At 35.7% G+C, this 27,262-nt stretch overlaps 1 protein-coding gene across 1 annotated transcript in view; it reads left to right on the top strand.

Moving 5' to 3' along the window:
• The window catches only part of GAF1 (Polymerase/histidinol phosphatase-like protein), a 69,353-nt gene extending 42,275 nt beyond the window's left edge, over positions 1–27,078 (top strand). Inside the window, exons 5-7 of the mRNA XM_089800310.1 lie at positions 19,303–19,457; positions 19,721–20,985; positions 26,457–27,078. Of these exons, the coding sequence (XP_089656436.1) occupies positions 19,303–19,457; positions 19,721–20,985; positions 26,457–26,602 (1,566 nt within the window). The 3' untranslated portion in view covers positions 26,603–27,078. The remainder of the gene's footprint in view (positions 1–19,302; positions 19,458–19,720; positions 20,986–26,456) is intronic.
• Positions 27,079–27,262: the final 184 nt, after the last annotated feature.

Raw genomic sequence — 27,262 nt, 5'->3', positions numbered from 1 at the left:
ATGTGCTTCCGTTATTGATTCAATGTGCTAACTGCTAGGGAATCCATCCTCTTCTTCTGAGACTTTAATAAGAATCACCTCCTTTAGAAACTGCATTGCATACTCTTGGTTGCAGATCTCACGAATAACCTCTGGTTTTACTTCAAACTGTTCAGTTGTCTGTAATGCTTATATTTTAGTAAGTGTTGTGTCATGTTCACATAATGACAATATTTCTCCTCTGTCTCTTATTTTATGGAAAACTTCCAAATCTGTAGAACTGATGACTATTGAGCAAGACAACTTCTGTAGGCCAAGAAGCTTGTGATGATTCATCCATAGACAACGCAAACAAACTTGAAACTTTTATGCCAGTGGGCTCCAATTTTTTTATATTTAAATCAAAATATTTGTAAATTTCCATTGCTCATTTTCATCCCTGTGTGTATATATTTGATTTTCGCTGGTCAGTATTTGTATATGATATCATTTTTCATCAATGATTACCTTCTCTTAAAACCTCCAACATCATAAATGTATGCCCTGATTTTTGCCAAAAAATAGGGCTCCATCAAGAGTCACGTTACTCTAGCATAACCGACCATGCTCAGAATTCCATAAAGACAAGTATCAACAAAAATAATACTTAGTAATAAAACGGTTGTGAAAAACAATAATCTCGGATGAATTATGAATTGAATGGAACCTCTGCTCGAGAATGCACAATGGAAATATATTCGAAATGAATGTTGTGACCTAATAATGAGAGATGGGAAACAGAAAGGGTCCAACTGTTACAATCATACATCGCAGCAAGGAACACGAACAGTAACACCACTATGAAATATATACGATTTTGACGACATTCAGCTTAAAACTAAATTGGCACAAATAATAACCCATCACATATACTCAAATAACTGTTGAATACCGAGGACTGTCCACATAGATGCCAAGATACCAAAGGTTGCCAACAAGCATTTGATGCCACAAAGCATACAATGCCATATATGGTTTGCAAAATGAATACAAAAACAAGAATCACATTAAACGACTCGGTGGAAAATAGAGACATTGTAGACATGCATGGAAGCCATGTCCAACAAAAAAAATATAAAAATATAACCAAAACTGACGCTGACCCAACATTAAGGAAATACACGGTGGCTTGATGCAACCAAGAGTCATGATCACATGATAGCAAATGAGATAAGGATTCGAACAAGAGCTAGAGACTGATAATACGTAGAGTTTTATAAGAGCAATAAACTGATCCTGAGGATACCTCAATGAATCCATGAACACGATGAAGATCTGTCTCACAATAACTTAATTCAACACATACAGGCTTCCTTCATTGCTGTTATCAAACCTGGCTCTGATACAATGTTAATGTTTAGCCTAGAAATAATGATAAATGACAATAAAGAAAAAGTAGATAAGATAGGCACAAAAGACGCAAGAACTTATCTTGGGAAACCCTTCAACTTGAAGGGAAAAACCCAGCCACACTGAAAAAAATTGCTCTAATCGATAATAAAAAATTCAAGCACAATGCTTTCCACTTACCAAGTACAATGCAATCGCATATTTAAATAGAATTTGGAGACTTCATATTACACCTAAAGATCTCTTTAATTTCCAAATATAAGATTCATGTTTCCAAACACATGGCTCTTCGCATGGCACATGTCCTTTTTCCATATAATATTATCTCAAATATTATCTTAAATATCTTCTCTAGTTGTTGAACCAATATAGAGGTATTTTCTCCATAGGAAAATCAGAGATAAGATCTCTATCACAGCTACAATCTTCAACAATTCATAAGGATTTGTGAGAGAGAGAGAGAGAGAGTGTGTGTGTGTGTGTGTGTGTGTGTGTGTGTGTGTGTGTGTGTGTGTGTGTGTATCATAGTAACAGAGGGACGCGTACCCCCCTATTTGTCCCACGCCCTGGAGACGGGGATGCATCCGGGACTCGGGGACTCCGTTCCCCCGTCCCTAGCGGCACCACTAGATTTTGCCAGCTCTGTCGAGGATGTGGGAATGTCCCGGTGTTGACTATTTGCTGATTCAACTATTTATGCCCAATGTTTGATGTTCTAATTCAATGCAGTGTTCAAGTATTTACTCTTTCACATCTTTATATCTTATATTGCAAAACATCTTTTCATAACTAGCATTTTAAGTACCATATGTATAGTATATGCAACCCCAGCTGCCCCCCCACACTGTCCCCTCACTATCCCCCCACCGCCCCCAAATTAAGGCTCCTCTGTCTCCCCGTCTTGGAAACATTTCTTGTCAAGTTTTTAGTGGCTTTGAATGGTGGATATTTTAGACGGGTAAACAAATCAAAGGAACCACACTCATGTCAAATTTTAAGGTTGATTTTTGGAAGTAAATTGATGCCTTTAACAAAATAAAGAACATAGAAAATTTGAGCTTCATGTTGGAGGAGATTGTTGTAAAGGCCAACTTATAAAATTTTGCACAATTGTTACATTTTTTTTTGCAAGTAATAATTTTATAAATATTTAAAGTAGATCATTACATCAGAAACTCCATTACTACAATGGCCTCACAGCTAAATTTTCTGATCAACTTGTACATAGCAGCGACAAAAACCATACCCCTAATCTATATAGAGTCACATTGCTAAATTATGCCCTACTAAACAAAATTGGCCTCTACATTGCATTGGAGGAACATCATTCATACATTGTGCCCCCACCTATGAAGCATGACATCCCAAGACTCATTCTCCATGACTTCGCCTTTGGTTAAAAACTTACCTGGTGAGTGCTCAAGTTTGGGTTCCGTTTGTCCTTCTGCAGGCACTCCATCCACCGAATCAGGAACAAATTTCTATGACATGTGTTTAGTATCTCTTCCTTGCTCCAACTCTAGTCTCCTCAAGCTGCACTATATACTCCAACAACAACAACCAACCACCCCTAGCCTCGACCAACCGCTGAATGTTTGGCCCTAAGAAATTGAACACAATAAATGGTTGTAATCCTCCATAGCACCCTCAATTCAACGCTACAACCCCTCCCTTGTCTAAAGCCAACACCCACGTCCACTATCTCTTGTCAATTCTCCTGCCCAAACCTCTAATCAGGTGCCATGCACATAGAGAAGACCTTCTCTGCATCTCCCCTACTTGCAGAGAGCTGGAAAGCCCATGTGCAAAACATAGACGAAATATCCAAGTATGTCCTTGGACAAAAATCCTTTTGCAGGTATTTGGCCCCAAAAATCTTTCCAAAATAGAGGAAAACTTGTCCTCAACGATTTTAAAAACCTCAACCAGCCTTCTCTTTTTCATTTCTCCCTTAACACCAGTAATCAACTTTGTCGATTCAAGGTAGAAATTGGCTCCGATTGCTTTCTCACAATCAAACAAACCAGCGTGACTTGTCGTTTTAGCCCAAACTAGGAAAAACAAAAAATAATCTCCTTTGCCTTTCTCAAATCCTTTATCATTGATGTCAACCCCTGGACTTCCCTTACACCACCCCTCGTCATTGCTTGCTGCTATAATGTCGCTTTTTTTGGGACATTAGAAAAAACATCTTTAAATTGGCTTATGAGAGCTTAATGTAGATTAACAAAAAGGGTCAGTTTAATACTATAAGGGCCTCAATAAAAGACGAAATGACGAGAAGACAAGGAGACAGGGTAGGGGAAGCTGAAGAGTCATGACATGGGACATTAAAAGGAGGAGAGATTGTTTCATTTGGGTATGCTTGGATATTGTTTTGGTTAGAGATTTCCCTTGGAGAAATTAAGGAAGCTTCAACTTCTATTGAGGATGTTGTGGATGGAAACCTTCGGGGCTCTTGTAAATCAGACGCAAACATGGTTCAACTGTGGTGAATTCGTGACGGAGTTCACAGTTGCATTTCAGGAGGAATTCATTTAATATTGACATGGAAAATACTTAAGAGGTAAACTATGGAATTCTTGTCGGGAGCAAATATTTATTCTGTGCAACATTAGAATTTAAGAAGTGTGGAGTAAAATATTGAAGAGCTCGAAATATATTTATGCTAAAAATATAGTCCAAGGAATTTTATATTGATTCGAGCATTCTCGTTGGTGGAAGCTTTACTGTAAAGAACCAATGGTTGTAAGGAAATTGATGGCGTCGGTTAAAATTATAGGCAGAGGTACCTGAAGTTCAAATCCATCGGTTTTCACAGGAGGCAAACAAAGTTCTGTGCAAGGGAGAATACACTGAACAATATTACTAGAGTAACATTTGCAGTGAACATTGGATGCAAAGATTTCCGACGTTGAATCATTGCCGTAAAACCTTGCCTTCATTTGCAAAGATTTCCAAATTCATGAACAGAAAGCGATGTGCTAAATGATGGGAACTGCTTGCATTCCAAACAAAGTCCCACGAAGAATATCGTTTTCTCAATGCAGACGGCGAGAGTCGTGAATGGGGAACAAACAATTGGAGTTCTCTCTATAGCCCTCCGATATTTGGAGTTGAGTAAGCGAGTTCAAAAGTGTCTTTTCATTGCTGTGCATTTGTTGCACTGGAATACATTGTGAGCATTGCCGGGAGCTGTTTGGCTTCTCTGCCATGAAGCTGGAGTTTGTGGTATTGGTTTGTGTTTTCTGAGTTTAATGATTGCATATCTGCTTGTTTGCTGGGTTTAGAAGACACTACTCTCAACCTATATTGAGGTTCATGGTGTTAACAACAACTCATGTCTCAGCCTAAGGTATTTCTGAAAGAACTTGGTCAGGGGGAATAAGGAATTTATTCTCAATTGTACATATTCTGTATTCACAACCTCATATATATCTAGTAGACAATCACATTAATTGAAGAGTGACATCATAAGTTATCATACCAATCAATTAAGACTATCATCGGGATGTTTGCCTTTGAAAATAGCTGCAGGATATACCTGGAGAAACTAAACTCTATCAGTTTGAAGAAAAATGCAATAACAACAGTGCTTGTAACAAGAACGGTACCAGTAAGTTCTAGTGATACCTCCGTCAGAAATGGGTTCAACATTAATCTTAACATATTATGTTGCTGTTTCAGATTAAATTAGCCGCCCATGTTCTGCTGCTAATGACAGCATACAGTGGTATCTAGAAATCAGATTATATGCAGATTGTTTGTCAAATCTTCAATGAAGACAAAATTAAGCAATATATTGCAAAATGCTTCAGTGGAGGTGTGCATCAGAGCTGGGAAGAAGCGGAATTTATTCAATGGAAAAAATGAAAAGCAATCTCTTTTCGCAAGAATTTAATGAGACATTAAATGGTAAACAGCTAAGGAACTTGCAAAAAGAACAGGAAGTAGGCAATTGGCTGTATATAATTGGTTTACAGTTAGAATCAGTAAAGACTTGGATGTTCCTCTTCCTAAATTGGAAGAATTGAAAACATGTTTGATCAAAATAAACCAATCAGATTGGAGACTTCTTAGCTGGGCTTTTCAGCCCTTAATGCTTGCTTTGGTTCAACTTTGGTTATTTGAACATTGAAGTAAAGATATTAGAATTGCAGTTGCCTCATGTCTTAGTGAGATTATTTGAATAACAGGTCCTGTAGCACCTTATGATGATAACGTACTAATGAAGGTCCTACAACTAATTGTAGAGAGCCTACGTGGATTACATGACATCAAACCCCCCACCTTTGGGAAAAGGGCTACGATTCTAGAAATCATGGCAAGAGCTAGACGGTTCATTATTATGTTGGATCTTGAATGTAATGATATGATTTTTCACCTGTTTTAATGTTTCCTTGTTGAGATTAGGGAGCATCATCTAGACAATGTGAAGGTTTGCATGCACACAATTATGTCCTTAATCCTTGAAGAAAACAATGAAATATGCAATAAATTACTATCTGATCTGCTGCATACGAATTTTCCAAAAGATTGATTGAGCATGTTACTAAAATATTGAAGGAGCTTATGACCGACGAGGAGCTAATAACAATAGGTAAACAAGTTGCATGGTCTCTAAAAATGAGCAAAACCAAATGAGAAGAGAGCAGATTGCCTTAAATGCTAGAAAAATTGGACTTCTAATCACATTTGTGAGGATTATAATAAAGTTAAGGCAAACAAAGAAATTCAGGCCAGCAATGAAGAATATAAAGATTTGACAGCTTTGTCCCTACAAAATAACACAAGTATTGGTCATTCAACTCTCTATATTGGTGACTTAGAGCTGGTTATAGACAAGCATCTTGACGAGGATGATCTTGCTAAAGGAGAAAGCATGTTGGAGTCTTTACATGATGAAAATTTGCTTGAAAATAATGACATTAGACCAATCTTGTCCTTGCATACAAATCAATCAAATAGGGAGTTTCAGGTCTACAATGACGTTGACGACACTTCGGTGAGGAGCAATGAATCATTTTCTCTTTATAGAAGCAACTCTTTAAGACATGAAAGTGATTTAGAGGACCTCACAAAGATGACATTCCAGGGCGATGGTGATTTGGATGTCCAAATGGAAAATGCATTTGAATATGACAATGATGAGAAGCAAGCTTTTAACAATCAGCTGAAAGTTACAAAAGAGATGGTTATTGCAGCTCTAGTATGTTATGATGACACACATGGGGTTATTGAGGATCTCTACAAGAAGGCTCAAATGGAAAATGAAGAAGGGGGAAAGGAAAGTGTTTCTCTTGTTGCTGATTTACAGGTAGTCAAAGCAGCCTTCGAATCTTTGAAATCAAAGTATTTATGTTTGCTTTCAGTCAGGGATTATATTTTAAAGGTTGCTAAATTATATGCTTGCCAATTAAGGAAAAAAGGGGATGAGATTAAAGGCATTGGATATACATGTGTTGCTCTTCATGAAGCAGGAAATCAGATTGTTGCTGCCAACCAAACCAGGGAATATGTGGATAAAGAAAGGTATGAGTTTTTCCAGAAAGTGATTAAGAAGTTGGATAGTATTCAACAAAATTTTGACTTGGATCGCTGCCCCAAGAGATCAAGTAATAAAATTTTGGATCACGATCAGCTAGTAGATAATTCTTTGTTTGAGGTAGATGCTGATTGGACATTTGATAACCCACTTTTCGAATTAGATGATGAAGGTCCTAATTAACATAACGAGGATAAAATTGATTGCAAAATTTGGGACTCAGTTGCATGAACTGGTGATGGGACTTGGCCACAAGACTATAGTGATGGGGTGATTTCTAGATAAGATGTTAGGAGGACACACATTCGTTCCTAGGGTCAGAGGAACAGATTGGTTTGGGATCCCAAAGTTGATAGGATGAGCACTTTACTTTTTGGGGTTTATGATGAGTTGTGACACAATTTTGGGCTTGGAGCAATTGTTATCAAAGTAGCACAACAAATAGATGCATCAATGTTTTTTAGATTGACATGGGATCCATGGATCCTATGGATAGATGTGTTGCAATAGTTATCTCACAGTTTCTTGACTAGGTTGCAAAGCTTCTGGTATATATATATATGGGATCTAGGAATAATTGCAACATTCATGATTGCTTGAGGACGAGCAATCTCAAGACGAGAGGACTGTAATGTCCCCTTTTTTGGGACATCAGAAAAAAAATAATTTTATAAATTGGCTTATAAGAGCTTAATGCAAATTAATAAAAGGGACAATTTAATATTATAAGGGCCTTAATAAGAGACGAAATGGCAGAAGACAAGGAGACAGGGTAGGAGAAGTCGAAGAGTGATGACATTGGACATTAAAAGGAGAGTCACTTGGGTATGCTTGTATATTGATTTGGTTTGAGATTTCTCTTGAAGAAATTAAAAAAGCTTCAACTTCTATTGAAGATCTTGAGGATGGAAACCTTCAGGGGTCTTCTTGTGAATTAGACGTAAACCTGGTTCAGTTGTGGAAAATTTGTGACAGGGTTCACAGTTGCATTCTAGGTTCATTTCTAGTTATCCAATCTGACTGTTATTGTTAGGTTTTAGGATCACTGCACATATAATAGAAATGCCATGGATTTGTGTTTTTTTCAATTGGATCTGAATGTATGTATATAGGAGTAGAAGAGACATGTGTCTATGTTAATCAATATGCTTATTGTAAGTTAATTGCCATTAGAGACTATATATACATAAGTAGATATGTCTAATTGACGTTTAATCAAATACATTGATGTTTAATCAATAACCATAGAGGGATCATCTCTAGATCAATTAAATTTGGCTGAAGCTACTACATTAATACTCCCTCTTAGCTAGGGAGGATAACACATGGTTAAATATTACCTCAACGTAATATCAAGAATGACAAGTTTAAAGGATATCTTTGAACAAAAGATATCCACCATTTAGATATCATCTCATGATATCAAGTCACATGACATTCACCAAGTACTTTGAGAAATAATATTAAGAGTAATGGCCTATTGAACGTCAAGTTTCAAGATATTCACCAAGTACTTCTAAGTAATGGCCTCTTGAACATCAAGTTGCATGATATTCACCAAGTAATTTGAGTAATGAACTCCTGAACACCATCTTGCATGACTTTCACCAATAAGGTATGTACACACGTATCCTCAATGATACCATAGGAACATTCATGGTCTGTTTAACGAACTTAATACACCATGCAAGATATAATCTATCATGATTTGCTTAGACATCATAAGATATCCATCATAATAGAATATTAAGTTATTGTAAGATCGTCACCTTTCAATAACTTCTACAAATACCAATGATAATCATTTGGAAGTTGTCACTTCCTCATGACGTACATGTTATGGTAAATTGATGTTGTTGTAGTTGTATTAAACAAAAGGGGTGAAAGCTCCTTATATATATTTACAAAGACTGTTTCTAAAAGAAACAATTGTGAACTAAAGACGGAAATATAAACTACCTAATAAACTAAAGACTAACTAAGATGACCAATAAAGAAACATTATAATATTCTGATACCCTCTCCTTAATGGTCATTGTCAAACAATTGTCTTTTGGTCACAAATTCTTCAAAACATTATGCTGTTGCTGAGACCCTCCCTAGATCTGCAAAATGTTAATGACGAAGAAGCCAAAATTCATCTAGAAATAAACAAAGAAGGGTGTCCTCTTCTTTTGAATGCTTTGCAACAAGAGACAAGAGCCTTCCACTGACTTTGCCATTGAGATGAGTCTGCCACTAACCCTCCTAGAATCAACAAAACTTCTGACCATAAATCATCATAAAGTATCCAACTTGATGTTGGATAAGAAAGCTGCTCTTCCCCGGAGATAGAGAAAAACACTGAGAATAACTAGCACGATTTTGAGGAAAAATCGACAAACCCTCCAAACTTTGCAAGTGAGCATGATGCTTCAAAACAAGCTGCAAAAAGCCATGATTTTCGAGGAGAAAAATCGACGAAAACTCAACACATTTTCTGAGGTGAAAAATTGATCAAAACCTAGTATGTTTTGAGGTGGAAAATCAATCAAAACCAAATAGAATCCGAGACACAAATAAGAGAATACAAAGCTTCGTTTTTGAGGAAAAACAATAAAACCCACCAAATTATTTTCAAGGAAAAAATTGTAAACCCAGAAAGGAAACCCGTAAGATTTTTTTAAGGGAAATACTAATGGAAACTCGTGAGAAATTTTGAAGGATTATGAAAACCCATCAAAATTTTTTAAGGGAAAAAATTATGAAAACCCATCAAGGGCAGCAAAACATGAGACTTTGCATGGTAAATCAGCACATGCAACTCTAAAAAATCAAAAACTTTTCTTGCAACCAAGAAATTACAAGATCAAAACCGTTAACCAGGCTTGCAATTTCTAGCAAAATTCCTCAAAGACAAACCACAAAAGTTTCATAAAATACAACGATTTTTATTTCTAAAAATCAAAAAGCAAATTTCTGGAAAAAGTTCCAGATTAGCAAATGCTTGAATTTTTCTTAAAAAATCTGCCAAAATTTATGAAATCCCATTGACCTTCTTTGATACCATGTTATGGTAAATCGATGTTGTTGTAGTTGTAACTTGTATTAAACAAAGGAGATGAAAGATCCTTATATAGATTTACAAAGACAATGTTTTTAAAAGAACCAATCATGAACTAAAGATGAAAATAGAAACTGCCTAATAAACTAAAACTAACTAAGATGACCATATAAGAAACATTATAATATTCTATTAGTACACAAGGGATAGGCCTATTAAATCATGCAGTCACACAAGGATTCTCAGACTAACTTTGAATATCAATCTTTTGAGCTCCTCATCAAATGTTGCCTCTAATGAAGTGTCACTCCCTCTGAATCTGATATCAATTTTCCTTTTTCTGTGAGAACATTCCTAGAGAGAAAAGAAAAGATCAAAGCAAATAGCTTTTATAATATGTATAGAAATACAAGTAAGAGAGATTTACTATATTAGGAATATAATACTTATTGTACTAAAAAAGAATACTTATGTAGTCAAAGGATAATGCCCTTCAATTAAAGAAATTAATGGCATTGTTCAACTTGTCTTCATAAGCTTGTAGAAATTGTTCTCTTTTTAAATTCCTTATTTAAAATGTAATATATGGACAAAGTACCATTTCAGTTTTGATCGTGATGGGTATATGTTGATGCGAGTTTTGTATCACTTACATAACATATTAGGATTTGAATATTTAATATGGGATATCAAACATGCAACTCCTCTCTTGAAAAGTTAATGCTCATGAGACATGAGTATAACTCCAATGTTCCTTACACTGTTGGATACTCACTCAGTTTTATCGATGTGATTTGGTGGTAATCACGTAGGTGGCCTTACGCTATTCATTCAAGGATGACTTGGACTTTGGTGGGATGAAGGTGATGGTGGCTCGGTTTTTGAAATGTACGGAGGCAGATAATGTTGATGGTGGTGGTGACGGAGGATGTGTATGCCAATGGTGATGTTGATGGGAAAGCGATGATGGTGGAAGGTGAATAGATGAGTTCTATCACTTAACTTACTTCTCTAAGCTTTGACTACCCAGCTACTTACTATTCTACTCCTACTCTTATGAATGGAAGGTTAGCAAATGGACGGGGATCAAACCTAATGAGAGCTGACCAGCGGCCTCACTTCCACAGGTGCAATGATTCAAAGGAATAATAAACTAGTTTACCACACAAAGCTTCCCAACCAGCCGCTAGGATGCTAGTGGCCTAGTATTGACCCCTATCAAACATTTACTAATGCTACCATACAACTATTCATCTACTTTAACCTCACTTAAACAACTTGAAATGAAACCAACTTTAACAACTTGAAAGGAAATCTAACTAAGTGGAAGTAGAAAACATGCAATAACACCCAATGTTCTTGATCAACATGCCAATCACAACAATGAAAAAGAGAGCATTTTGGTATTATCTTCGCAACAATTTCTCCAACCCTTTACAAATGAGAGCAAATGGTCTTTTATAGGGGCCAAAAATACAACGGACGGTGGAGATCAAAACAAGATCAACGATCCAGATTGGATCCTCAAAACCCTATCGGCCAATGAGAAGCTGCCACCTTATCAATGGACCAATGAAAAAAGTGCAAAAAGTGGCAACCAATGAGAAGGCACCAAAATGGTGGCCAATCAGAAAGACACTTGTCCTATTCTAGAAGAAAGGGAAATTGCCACTTGGGCTTACATCAAATGATCTTCTAATATAACTCTTCCCTTTTCTTTCATCTTCTTAGCTAAGGCAATGAACTTAGCTAACCTTTCATTAACTTCTCCCATAGGAGGACAGAGTGTGTACTTTGCCCTGAGTTTCGCTGACTTCGCCATGCCACTTGCTGCTTGTAGTATCCTTTCATGATCCTTCTCATATTCTTTCTCAAATCCAATAAAAGCATTGAGAGAGGAAAGGGTGCCCAAATGCTTTTTCTTGATAGCAACCTTTCCCAACTCATCCAACTTCGATCCAAAATCTGTTTCATTGACATCCTCTTTTCTAATATCCTCAAAATCAAGTGCCACTGTAAGCCTTGATGATCTGTTAACTCCTTTTCTTCCCTCGCGTATCCAATTCTACTTTAGATGCGTGTAATAGGCCTCTTGGTTATCTTGAAATGATTTAGTTGCTTGATCCATCATTACAATCGTCATGCCTTTGTGCTGGGGAATGTTGAATGTTTCTTCAATTGCTTGTTCGCCAATGCTAGCCAACACTCTCTTCCCTTCATCAAAAATGATGGAATTACTGTTTAGATCAAATCTGGATGCACATTCCATAATCAATTCTGGACAAGGCAATGTGGGAGGAAAGGCCGCTGCGTGTACAATTCCACTCTTGTAAATCCTTTTTGCCAAGGGGGATTGTCCTTCCTTCAGTCTGTCCCTCATCCGTATCATGTCCACTGTACAGATATTGGTGTCGGTTATTCTCTTTATTTTCGAGAAGAAGGAAGTATTGGGCATCATATCCTCTTTGTCTTTCTTAGTGTTCACCTGCTTGGGATTCTTACTTGCACTATCATCCTCCATGCTCGTCGCCCTATTACGGGATGGTAGAGTGGTGGACCAAAAGGCAAAAAAAACCAAGTGAAGCAATCCTTAGACTAGAACGAAAGATGGATGTCAGCTTAAGTACTCCTTGCAACTCTAGATGATGAAAATTCACCTTAACCGATAAACTTACAGTGACTATTCGGAACCTAGGATATGACTTTCAAGTAGTTCAAATTCCTTTGCAAATAGAAATTTACACTCCTAAAACTATCCAACACTTGCCTTCTATGCAAAAATCAAACTTTCATACGTATCTCTTCTCCCAACAAAATTGCCAAAATTTGGTATAAAAATGCAGTCCTAAGTAGGAAAAAATCAGACCTTCACCATGAATTGCTCAAAAATCAGAATCAGATCTGTCTCAATAAAATGCCAAGAATGGAAGATTTTGCCTTTGTCTCAAATCCGCCCAAGCATGAAGTCTGAAATCTGCCCAAAATGCTACCTAGGGCACAAATCGCAGCCCACAAATGGAGGAAAACCACCGAAATATGCAAGAATCTGCCCACAAGAAAAATCGCCAAGGTCTGAAAATGGAGAAATGCAAGCAAAAATTGCCCAAGCATGCAAAAAACTGCCCTCCACTAAATTTGCCTCCACAAAATTCGCCCAAGTATGGAAAAAATCTGCCCCTCCACAAAATTCGTCCACATGGAGAGGAAGAAATGATTTGTGAAAATGAAATGGGGAGGAGACTCCCTTTATAGCCAATTTTCTTTCTCCATAAAGCTGGCCTACATGGTCTAGGAGAAAACAAAAAACAAAAATTAAATTCAAGTTAAGGCCCACAATTAAATACTTAGCTCAAAAAAATTAATTTTGCCAAAAGAAAATTGCACTTTTAAATTTACCAATTAGCTCCAATTGCAAAACGAAATTAAATGGCCTTGAGGGTGTTAAATATTTCCATTTAATGAGGGTTTAGTAATTAATATGTCATTAAATTTGGATTTTGGCTAACCAAAAGCCATTTTTTCAATATTAAATTACTAAATTCATTAAAAACTCAAAAGTTTTCAAGGCAAATTAATCCAATTAAAGTCAATTTTTGCAATTTTCTACCAAATTGATTTTGCCAAGCTAAAAATTAAAAAGAAAAAATTAAAATTGCATTTAGAACCAAAAAACCAATTTTTTGCAATTTTCCTCATTTCAACAAAATTTAAAAAATTTCACCAAAGAAAAATTTGAGATTTTCCAAAAACTTAAGTCTAAAAAATTTCTCTTTTGAAAATTATCCAAATTTACAAAGTTAAAACCAAATTTTCAAAAGAAAACGTCTTACAAAATTCACAACTTTATTCTGCCAAGTTGAAATTAAATTAGAAAATTATTCGGCCTAAGGACAAAATTGATAGCTCTGGAAAATCAAGTTGAAACCGGGTGAAAATAAATCTAACCTTCTCCCCACTGGCCTTGAAGGTGTCCAAGGCTCAAAATTTTCAAAACTCAAAATTGTTGGACAATCCAAAAATTTGCCAAGGCGATTAGAAAAAAGGGGGTCCCCAAAATTTTTAGGGCGATGGTGTGAAAACCTCACAACAGTACATAGGTCACATCCATGTATTACCCAAGTGCACCAATACTTATATATTTTTCCTTGTCTATGTTTGTTGTACCTCCACTTAGTTAACAACTTGAATTTGTCAATAAAGTAATCTAGGTTTATACAAAGGACTCGATTCATAAGCTACAATGCCCGTGGTTGATTGTATTCTTTGCGATGTGTATTTTAATACCATTCTGCAACTAGTGTGTGCGATATTCTTGTTGTCTCCGTATAAATTGTTTCTGCCCACTATGTTCTTGTTAGGTCAAGTGTGGATGGCTCTACCATGTGGTGGACTGCAGGATCGAGCATCTGCTTATGTTGTCCTTTGTTTGTCTAAAACCTCCTTATATTTATGAGTTGATGTTTGATGTCTTCACCAACTATCCTTGTGCGTTGTTTTGTGCAAGTCTTGTCTTCTCTCACCCCTTCTTATTGAGACACAATTTGAAATCTCCAACTTCCCAAAACAAATAAATTTTAGTCCACTGCGATCGCTCGCCAATTCTATGTTTAAAATTAAAAATTTTAATTAATATTTAGAAGACTATAAACCAATTCCTCAATTTCCCTATCTTGCAATACAACACCAATGTTTTCCATTTTGTCAGCTATGCAATTTCTTCCTCTAAGAGTATGAGATACCTTATAATCTCTTCAAATTCTGTAAGCAATCTCCTAATTCGTCTAATGAGTTCACCTAAATGCTAGGACTTCATTTTACCTCTAGCTATTCCGTTGATGACTATTTGCAAACAAATCTTCCTTGCTCCACATTTCCATGCTAATTTAATTGCAAAGGAAGAGCCAAGCATTCTGCTACATTATTCAATCCATTAGGTAATGCCTTTGCTCCAAGCGTCAAATTGTTGTTTTGAGAATCCCTGATCACACATCCAATCCCACTCTTCCCCATTATGCGAAAAGCCATCCAATCCATCCAATAACATATCTCCAAAAGGATGGACCCTCAAGAGCCTTTGAACAGGCTTGAAAGAAATCAAGGTCCACCTCAATTGTATCGTTGCATCATTTCTGAAAAAAGTGACGTTTGCCACATTAAATTTTTTGAAGAGAGGCATGTATCACTTTTTTGGACCCATTGTCTTGATCTTCTTTTGGAGGACATAGGCCAAATTAATTTCATTCGACTAGTTGTAAAGGATAGGAGGAACATCAAAAAACATATTTATAGTACCCTTGGGTTTTAAGCTTGATGAACCACACCCTCATATTTTTTAGCGGCTTTACTAATTTTCTTGAAGTCAATTGATACCCTTAACTCTAAGTTACCAGTTCGAGTTCAAGTTCAAGTTCAAAGAACTTGTTCGATGGTACGGCAAAATCTTGAAATGGTGTATGGGTTTGTTACTACAAAAAATAAATAAATATTATACACACACACAGACACACACACACAGAGCCTAGAAAAATAAATTAAGATTAAAATGCTACATAGTATCATAAAAACAACAAAAACACTATAAACATGTAATCTTAGCATCATATTTGTTATCAACACCAAACTTTTAAAATAATAACGAGTTCAAGTATCATTGTTTAGACTTTCAACAATTAGAACTTTATGCTAAGTTTCAATCATTTAATGGATTATCTAAATCTTCATCTTCTTCTTCATCCAAGGCATTAGATGGTTCGCAAAAATTGTCAATGTTAGTGGGATCAATTGCACTAATAAGATTACTGCTTTCCAAGTTGTCCGACGTTTCTTACTTTTTCATTGTACAAAGAGCTTGTTTGTTTGTAACTAACTATCTTACTTGAAAAATGTTACATAAGTAGCTTGCAACTCCCTTCACCTATTGAAGATGTTATTTAATGTTTCAAATATAATTTGTCGCTATAAAGAGCTTCCAATTATTTGGACAAGGATCATTATCAACAATTGGATATAAAAATTTCATTGGAAGAAATCTTGAGGGCTAGTTTAATTTGATGTAATAAATATTTGAACTTCAGCAAATTTTGTTTTGTAATGTTAAAAATCATTATTCAAATACTGTAATAGTTGTTTTCTGCACTAAATTATAGAATGTCCCCAATGGAACTGTACTCGGTTTGTACTTGGTCTACTTGGGTCTGCCCTGGTTTGACCTCGGTTCGACCTGGAGGAACCAACGTACTTGGGTTTGAACCCGAGTGGAACCCAAAAGGGAAGCAAGATCAGAACCAAGAACCAGTTTGAAATTTGCCTGGTTCGAAGGGCCAAGGGGAGAATTAAGTAATGAAGCCTTAACCTAAGTTGCCAATTCAGGTTTGAGAATGGCTTCGTGAAAATATAATTCATAAGGAGTGGTGAGTATATATATATAAATGCATTAAATATTCAAAAAAGAAAGAGAAATATACATAATTCTAAAACTAGATCATTTCATACTATGAATCTATGATGTTTGACTATTCATTAATGCTAAATGTCATTGCCCACCAATCATCATCCAATATCATTGCCTTGACCTTTTGGGTCCTTCTTGTATTCGATTGTTTCCAAATGCTCCATTGGTTGCTAATCACCATTTGTGACAATGCTTGCTTCACCCTCACAAGTTGTCTAAGGACAATTGTGTGTTATGCAAAGTGGATTTTAGCCACCTAAAAACATGTTAATAGTAACACATTTAATTATGTAAAAATGACATCAAATGATATTTCATTTATGAAACTAAATAAGTTTAAATTTTAAAATTTACCTGTAGTAATTCCAATTCAGAGAAAGTTATGAACATTGCTTGTGACATATGGTGGTTTGTCACAAACATTTGAATCTCCTCATCCTCATATATTTGCTTCATCCAATCTATTTGGGTGCCAATGGCTTGCATCACTAAATTGATGAATGGACGGTGCATGGTGTCCAAAAGATGTGACCATATCTAGCCTCTACCAATGCAACTGCAACCCTACAAACTTTTGCATTATCTGTAATAACTTGGAGAACATTATAACTACCCACTGCCTCTATGGAATCAATGAGAATCTGAGCAATAAGTTCAGCATCTTTTACTTGCTCCTCACAATCAACCTCCTTAAAAAACATTGCCCCTTTAGGGGACACAACAATAACATTTATCAAAGGATGGTTTTTGCAATCTTTCCAGCCATCTCAGATTGTAGATACCAATTTGAATCTAAGAATCTCTTATGGGTTTTAGTTGGTTCTCTACATTTTTTCTCTCATTATGCAATAAGGTGGTGTGCACCTTTTCATTACACCATTCACAAAGATGCAACACCCAACTTTTTCATCTGCTATATCTCTCAACTCATTTTGAAATGCCTTATCTAAAGAGCCTCACTTGCGGGTGGTGATTTGCAGTTATTCTACATCACCATCTTCCCTAGATGGCATTGGCGAGAAAGGATTTCGAGAGGCTTGGGGAATGGGTGGTCTTATTGATTTTTGTTTCCCACTATAAGCATTGTGTTTTCTCTTTGGAAACTATTTTGTCAGCTATTTGTCCAGGTGGCACCTGCAACCCTACAAACTTTTGCATTATCCGTAATAACTTGAAACAATGTAAGAAAAAACTAAAGAAAATGGTTTAAATGCATACCTTCAACACTCAAATCCACATTTAGGAAATAATTTTGTCATTCCACAATCAATCTCCTTGGATTTCAATCACTTGACTTCAAACTTGCAAGAATGAGAGAGCAAATGAGTGAAAAATGAGTTTGAGAACAACTAAAAGGGGTTGTTTTAGGGTTTCATGCAAAAATAAATAAATTTAAAAATGTTTTTTTTAAAAAAGTTTTTTTGGGCCCACAAGCCTTTTCTGACTGGTGGGTTCTTGAGGATTCACATGGGATGCATGTGCAAATTGAATATGTACGAGTTTGCGAATCTAGACCTAGTACGGACCCGGATCTGATGGTGGTACTTGAATGGAAAAACTTTTAGTATGATGTTGGATGAGATTGTCTTACAAGTGAGCATAGACACTCTTATTCAAGTTCTCGGTGAACATGCAGCAACATACATGCAACTTGGGAAAATGTTTTAAGAGAGGCATATGTCACTGCTATGGATCTGTTGCACAACACATTGCATTGACCTTGCTTTGGAGGACATGCAAAATTAATTGGGCTATATTGGGTGTTTAAGGCTTATAAAGGCAAAAACAGTATATGTTTAGCACCAAAAATGCCTTATTTTCATGTATTTTCCATGTTTGAATTTCTGATTTGGTGAGTTTGAATTTTTCTCTCGGAATTGCCAAGCATTGAGATGAGTCAAAACTTGCCAACAACTCATCTTCAGGCTTTGCTAATTCAGTGTTTAGAAAAAATTGTGGTAGTTAAGCTATGACATAGAGTACAATTTATGAAATGTATTTACTATTTATCATACTTTAATCAGATGATATCTTTTAATTTCTGATTTATAATTGTTGACTGCCAAACATAGTTACATTGTACATGTAATTTTTTTGGTGGTGAACATATTCTCAAATACCTATTTTTGTAGCTTACTTGGCACACCAAATGTTTCATATTCTAAGCTACCAAAGGTTACGTGTTTAGACAAGAACTGATTATAGAAGTCTAATGAACACAAAAAATTTAAGTCCTTGAGTTAGCCTTGTGGCAAATGTTTGCTTCAATTTCTTATTTGTTTAATATGTTAGGTTAGAACTTCTTGTTTGTCTCCATAAAGGCCACGATAAATTCAATAAGGGAAACAAGTGATTAGGTATCTTGATATTTTGAATCTCTTCAGTGTATTAGAAGAGGATTAAAATTCAAGATTTTCTCCATTGCTTTGGTCAAGATTATGTTACACTTCTAATTTTGAAAAGAAACACAATTTCATTCAACCAGTGATGAATCTACTGCTAGGTGATTGTGTTGGAGCTTAAACATGGTTGGTTCTCCCATGTGATAAAATATAGCACATATCAGAAGTACTAGGACACAGCTAAGGTCTGAATCCTTTGTGAACCGATTCAGAGAGAAAGCCCTTGTATTGATTCGAAAAACTGATCAGAAGTAGTGAACAGAGAATGGAAGTTTGTAAACTGGGAGGCATCTATCTTTTGCCTTTAGCAATTAATATACTTTTAACATTCATTATACCACTTCTAAATGCTATGAGGTTTGAGTATTTGGAAAAATCTTACATCATTTGATTACCGGCTGTTTTGCTTTGAAAAATGATTCTTCTCTACCCAATACTGATATGTGGAACATATTTTTTAAGTGCATATGCAAATCTGATAAATGGCTGGCAGATATTGGTAGAGTGGACACATGGACGAAATATAATTGTTTCCAGTGCAGCTCCCAGTGTAAATGAACTGAGAGGGCCTAATGATGTTATGAATATGTCTACACTGTTTGGTTTATCTAAAGAGCATGCGAAGAAAGCTATTTCGATGAATTGCAGGTATAGATATTCTTAAAGAATTTGTCAAACTGTAGTTTAGAAAATATCAGACATACATACTATTTGCAAGTGGTTTTGTATTTTTCAGTCTTAAAAACATGGGTGAAAAGCTAATTTGCAAGGCCAAATGCTTTTCACTGGAAAAAATGTGTTAAGATATAATGTAATAATAGCTGAAAGTGTATTATCTTAAACCATCCTTTTCACATATAAGCAATTATTATTACCTACTGTATCTACTAATATGTGACACTTCATTGTAGGTCACTGATTCTTCGTGGATTAACTCGAAAGAACTGTTACAAGATGGCAATTCAAGTCACTAACCATCCACCTGATGGAATTGTTGGTTCAGATAGAGCCTGGTTCAATGCCTTGGAAGTTTGGGATCCTATCTCAAGTGGGGAAGGTGATGTAGTTTTGAAAGAAAGCCTGGTTATGATTGGTCAATTGAACAATGAAAAAGATGCCTTGTCTAGGGCAAAGAAAAAGCATCGAGGTTCTAGAAAATGCGTTTCTGTATCTTCTACTCACAACAATAGCGTCTCATTACATAAAAAATGTGTGCATATCAATCCAGACACTTCTATTTGTGGCCTTAGGCTAAAGGAAAGCGATCTTACGTTTGAGACAAGCATTAATGAGAAGAATCTTGGATTAGAAGAGGCCAGTGTATTCCAATCTAATAGAGATGGTAATAAATTTAGCTTGTCCGATGCCATGGAGTTTCTTCCACTTGATTGCAATACAGAGCAGGTAACAGCTAATGGTATTGAGGGTACTTCGCTACAAATAGATGGTGCAATGGCAGATGGCACTGGACAGGTTACTAATCACGAGTCAGTTACAAACAAAAACATGCAGCCATCTATTGCAACTATAGATGCCAAAAATAAACTTAGCTTTTCTAGTGCTACTGAATTTCTGGTATTTAATCATGGTACTAACCAGGTAATGGCTAATGGTATTGAAGACGCATTGATTCAGACAGATGGTGGGCCTGTGGATAGCATTACAGATTTGATGGATCAGAAGTCAAATAGAAACAAAAAAATACAGTCTTGTGATGATGATATTGATGTAGAGAACATTACAAATATTACACCTTCAAGATCATTTTCCACTGTTGATAAGGGTCCTCCTGTGACTCCTGTTACTGAGGGAGCATTAAAGGTTTGTAGGGAATTCTTATTATCATCTGATCATGGTAGTGATTCAAGATTTATTAAAGGAATTTCTGATTGTGATAATGCTTTACAAAGGGAGGTATCGGAGTTGAAACGACATTGTAGAACGATTGGGGATGAAGTGCACAGAAGAGCCCCTGTGGTTCTGGGATCTGACATTGAAACGAATGGACTACAAGGCAGGACAAATGAGATGCATACTACAGAATCAGACATGGAAAAATTAAAAAAGGATTCTTATGATGCTTTAGCAGGGGCAGTGATGCCAATAAATTGTGTTGTGGAAGAGAGTGCAGCTTGTGTCAATGCTGATGCAGTTATGGAACTCATTCCTAAAACTGGTAAGTGTGCTTGATCATAGAGACTCGTCAAATCATGGAGGGTAAAATATTTCTAGATATATTTAAAAAAAGTTTTACGTGACAAGTCCTCAATTTCACAGGAGAAAGATAAAATGTACTTTTTATATATCTTCAAGATGACCAGATAATGAATATGGAAAATTACTTATGATCATATCTATCCTATTTTTCTCTGATGATACCTAGGAATCTAGGATCAGGGTCCTAAACCTATAAAAAATAATTCTCAAATTCAGACATCCAATAGGTGAATCCAATAGGAAAATACCGAAGTGTATGATCACATGCAAACTGGAGTCAATACCTTAGAGAAAGATTCAATAGAAAAAAAGCTTCACTCATCCAGGGGCATTCTTTGGAAGCTTTTAAACCCAAGGAAAAACCTTTATCGGTGCTAAGTTTTTAAACCAGAATAGCAAAAGCAGAGAACAGATAACTTATTCAAGGCATAAGAATAAATAGACACAGAGATTTACCCTGGAAAACCCTCCTTCTTGAGGGAAAAACCTAGCCACACCCAAAAAATGGTTTCTTTATTGAATGATCAAGATCAATACAATGATCTCTAGCATATGATTGATAACTCTTACCAGTTAATCAATAAATGGCTTCTTCATGGTTCAAATACACTAGCTCTACTATATACATCAGCTATTCATCATAGCTCTCACAACATAGAATTCTCACCACAAAAATACAGCCACCATATAGGAGTAAGACTCTACAGAGTCAAATATCCTTCACACAATATACAACTGATCAAGATGAATAAAGTCTGCCAAACCTTTTCTCTATTTGCAGAAGAAAAATCATCCAGTATTTTGTCACTTGAATATGATGCACACACCATCAAGAGTAATGAAATAATACAGAAAAAAATATCTCCATCTATATTATTCAAGTGACCACCGTTATTTGCATATATAGTGTACAATAATTCAAAGAACTGTTCCACACAAAGAGAAGAACGGATGATAGTAAGGAGACCAACAATGAAACATGTCAGGTGAGTCATGAGAATAGAGCATGCCATCAAACTAACGGTGCCAAGTCACCATAATGATTCCAGCGACAACACTAATCAAAACGCCAATGTGAATAAGATGAAATAGAAAGAACTGCCACAAACATGAGTTGTGTGTGGAAACAATAGAAGCTGAATGGACACCTTCTCGATAGTAATCGATGACTTCAATTAGAAGTCGGCCGACATTAATAAGGGTAACACAAGTCATATGAAACAAATCTCCAGCAGTACCCAAAATGGACGTGGTACCAAGACATCCACATATTTGATGTCGTACGCAATAAATCCAAATAATACAATTGAAGAGAAGTAAGGAACAAAACTCATAGATGCATCATAGATATAAAAGATTTCTTTCACAGCTATCCCTGCATTAACAATCGGAAGCAACTGTGTGATGTCTCGGTTTTGGGATGGTCTTGGATCTTGCTGTAGAATCACATTCTTGCCCTAGAATCAGTAGTGCAATAAAAAATAGAGAATGCTGAAGATGATCTACACTTGCTGAACAACTCCACAAACATGTGTGAGATGACTTCCCATTCTGGATGTGTAGGAAGTAATATCACTATTGCTGAAACCTACACATGATTCAAAGACTGAATACCATCATACTGGTCTGGTTTCCAAGCCTGCAGTGCTGAAAAGTGACATGCATATTTTGTGGAAGGAACCACTCATGCTTTTTGCAAAGCATTTCTGGATTCAGATGTAGTAACAAGTGTTGAGATCACAATGCATGTTGATGGACTACATTGTTCATCCTTATATGGTGCTCAAGAAAGTGTGGAAGCGCACAATGAAATGACTTAACAAAATTGCTCTGACATGACTGAATACACCTTTCAAAATAAATGACAGTTAAGAAGGTATGCAAGTGTCATGACACAACTAACAAAAGTGCTCACAGGTATGATCAAGATACCACTTTATTCAATATTAAGTGGTCCCCTCCCTTTTTGGCACTGTATAATTTATTGCTTTTTACAATGCATCAAGGCCCATTATGTAGAGTATGTCAAAACATTCTCTTTTGCAGAAAAATAGTCTCAGTTTAGAGCTACAGTTCAAGGGCTATTTAACAATCGAATTCTTGCTATAATGCCTATTTTTTAGTTAAATCTGTACTTAATGATTAAACAATGTTCTGAGATGGGATCAAGTCTATAAAAAGAAATGATTACGAAAAAAATAATTCAGCCCCTTTTTATAAGCCTTTTAAACGACTGGACAATCAACTTTAACAACATTTAACGTTGGCTGTAGCAATAATTTTAATGCTAATCTAATATTAACCACACATTAAAGATAAAATTAAAAACAAGTCAATGAAGTGAGAGACCGTTAAAGGGAGGTCACATGTGATGGGTGCTAGATGTTGGAAGCCGGTGGAATAGTGGATTGGATATTTTGCAAATAAAATCTTTACACTTTCTCGAGCATTTATGGACGTGACGAGTAATGTTATCTTACAAGAATATTCAGCTTAGGGCAAATGGGCTTTCTAACATTTTCTTAAATGGCACAAGTATAATTAATTCATCTTCTGTCCCATAGATGAATGCTTGCAATGTAGCTGACTAGAGTCCACTATAGTTATTCAGAATAGAAGCTGAAATGAATAGAGATGCTGAACTTGTGATGTCACTTTTTAGGATGATCCTAAATCTTACTTTAAAATCACAAGTTTAGTTAAAATAAGTAATGTAATATAGTTAGAACTATATCTTTACCACTGAAATGTCTTTATCATGATTAATCTTGGTTTAAATCCTGAAATAATGTTGGATAACATTTAAAAGATATTTCACAAGACCAATTATTTCTATTAGGGTTAGGGATCCAACAACATATAGAAATGCCTATATATCAAGAACCATCTTAATCTATTTAGAAAAATCATGAAATAGTTTTGAACTTTAAGAACAAAGCCATCAATAGGTCCATTTCCCATAGTCAAATTATCAACCATAGTAGGGCTTTTAGAGGGAAAATTGCAATGGGTGCTTGGAGACTATTCAGCCAATTTAAGTCCAAGAGTGCACACATCCAACTAAGACAACTTGCCCCTTGGCTTACAAATGGAAGGAATATCCAAGACGATTTCATCATTTGTGGTGGCCTACTTAATTTGAGCGAATGGGGTTATTGAGGTAGACTATTCAGCCCAATTAAGCCCAAGAGCGCAGATCATCCAATGAAGACAAGTCACTCCTTGGCCCATAAATGATAGGAACATCTAACTAAGACAATTTTATGCACTTGTGGCGGCCTCCTTAATTCGAGGGAACTAGTCCAGTGTCTGTCCCTAACATATCTCCTTTCATTCTGTAAGATTGCTTGTGGGAATAAAGAATAGATAAAATTATTTATTATTAAAAAAATTATAATAAATTTACAAATTTTAATAAAAACTTTGTAAAAGATATATTGAGGAATATGGATTCATATTAATGTTATCCCTATATGTATGTATGAATGAGAATCCCCTCTTCTTCAACATTTGATTGTTGTTTAATGATTGATATTTTTACGAATGAATTGAATGGGTTTGTTTAGTTCAATGATCGGAGGTATTGGTGAGTTGTGATTAAGTAAATGTTGATTAGATGATTGGAAAGTAAGAATATAGTGAATGCTAGTTTGATATATTGGTGGATGACAATTGCATGAATTTTTATTTGATAGAGTGATGATTTATGGCTTATATGTTTTCTGGACCCCAAGATAGAGTGATGATTGATGTGGATTTGATGATTGTTTTCTTGATTTCACGAGGGATTAATAATTGATGGATGAAGGATTTGTTTGGATGGATTCATGAGTGATGATTGAGAAGTCCTTCAGTGCTTGGAATGAAATCTCCTCTGTACTTTGTTGGTGAAAGGGTCAATGCATTTTAAAAGAATTGAGTTACCACTTTCCATTATTGCCTTGGAGGTTAACATATTATTTTCCAATTTGATCTCCCTTGGGTGTCCTTAAATGAATTTTTTTTTCCCTTTATATCTTCCAATGTGGGGGAGTGTCACACCTCTTCATCATGTCTACCCTTTGCATTTACTACCCTTAAGAAGAGTCACAACTCTTCATCATTTCTGTCCTTGAAAGAGTCACAACCTTTCATAATTGTCATTCTTTAAAAGAGTCAACCCTTCATCATTGCTTCCCTCTGAGAGGATCACAACCTTTCATAATTACCACCCCATGAGAGTCACAAATCTTCATCATTTCTGCCCTTTGGAAGAGAAAACCTTCCTTCTTGAAAGAGTCACAACCCTTCATCATTGCTTCCCCCGAGAGTGCCAACATAGGCCAGGACCCTTGTGGATATGTGGCTATTGGCCCCAGCATTTGATTCGGTTAATTCCTGCTAGCATGACAAATGAATATCTGCCAAGGTTTACCTAACATAATTGTTTTTTGTCCTGTTGGGACATTATATAACAACTTGTCTATGAATGGGAGTTGTTATTGAAGTTCTCTTATAATATAGGAGATGCAAGCACTGTAAATATGTAATACGTACTTGTGAATTAAGTCATTGGAGCACATCATAATTGCAGTATTTCCAATATTAAGTGCTATTGCATGTAAAGAATTGTTGAGATCGACATGAACTGTATAGATTTTCATTTGTTATTTTTTAGCATTGACTGATTATTATTTTTGTGTTACTACTTATGTGAGTTTAAAACATCATAATTTTTTTTCTACGTTGTGCAGAATTAACCAATGCATGTGAGAACATCTGTAAATGATAAGTAAGAAATTTGTGTTAAGCACTGATCTTTGAAACATCATTAAACTATTGACAGTTAGTATTGTCTTCTCTTTGGGTTGGCATGATTTAGAAATCCCTAGCTTATTTTACGTGTTACAAAATGAATCCAAAATTGGGTCTGTATCGAAAATCACAGCCTCATTGAAGTAAAACCTTTACTTTTTCTGGAGAAATGCATTTGTACCTTTCATGGGAAAATTAGTTACGTCAGTCTAACAGCAGGTTTACATGGAATTTCTCTTCCTAGAGGTTAAATTTGCCAATAAACCTAGTGATTTAGCCTGTACTCCAAGAGGCAGTTTCTCCACATCTTTATGGAAACAGTTGCATTTAACTTTTACAAGCAAAACAGTCTCCTCCTTGAAATCTCTTATTTTTTTGTAAACTGTTTGCATGAAGTTAAGAAATCCCAGCAAAACCAAATTCGTGGATGTCATTTATATCATTTAATGTGATTGATGAGCTAACAAGAAATAGAACTGAAAGATTTGTCACCAGATTTTGTTGAAGTTTTGATTTTATGTATTATAAAAATAAGATGGATATGCAACTTACGTAGCAGCTTTTCAAAAGAAATGTTTTCTTCTTTTGGATTAATAAAACCAATTCTGAAGCTGTGAGTTGATTGTGCTGTTACAGGTGTAGAGAGAAAATTACAAAGGCAAAAATTCGGCTTGATTACCAGCTTGTCACTCCGGGGCATCCTAAAATCAGGTTTATTCAAAAAGAAAGTACAATCTAGAACAGGATCAAGTTCAAAAAGTAACAAAAGAAAGAATAGGTGATTGTTACATAAATCACTTTTGATTGAGGTACACTTGTTAGCCAAAAAAGCATGTAAGTTAGCTTTTTTCTCAAATTAGTTATTCCCCTATTGGGTGAATGCAAAATACTGCCCGGGAGGCTTGATCCATGAGCATCTGCACATAATTTGTTGTGTTGATAATAGAACTACCAGAAAGGACACTGGTTTCCAGTGAGCATCAAGTCCCTTGTTAAGGAAAGGTGAAGTAATGTATCCTGAATCAATGTAATGTATTCTGCATGAATGCAAACCATGAAAGTACACCATATTTCAGTCGGTGCCTGCAGAGGGCAACATAGCTCCACTATACTTTCATATTGCTGTTCAGATTCTTATCATACTACTATTTGCTATCAGATAGACACAATCTTGCAAATGTAACATAGAAATATCATTTGGCACTTGATCTGATTTCACTGCCACGAAGGGTAACACAGCCATTATTTCATTTGCGAATGCTATTCTAGACTGCTGACTGAGGATTTTCATATGAAATTTGTTAAAGTAGTTCCCATATAGGATTTTGTCGAAAGTCACACGAGCATGGGATTTAATTACCATGAAGGATTTTGTTGAAAGTCCCACAAGTGTGGGATTTTAGTTCATTGTTGGTGTACTGTATACATCACTGAAAAACAAC

This window comes from Cupressus sempervirens, chromosome 9, assembly GCF_028749045.1.
Source record: "Cupressus sempervirens isolate cs-2001-9-10 chromosome 9, ASM2874904v1, whole genome shotgun sequence".
Lineage (NCBI taxonomy): Eukaryota > Viridiplantae > Streptophyta > Pinopsida > Cupressales > Cupressaceae > Cupressus > Cupressus sempervirens.
The sequence above is the reverse complement of the archived record's forward strand: the minus strand, read 5'-3'. Positions and strand labels throughout refer to the sequence as shown.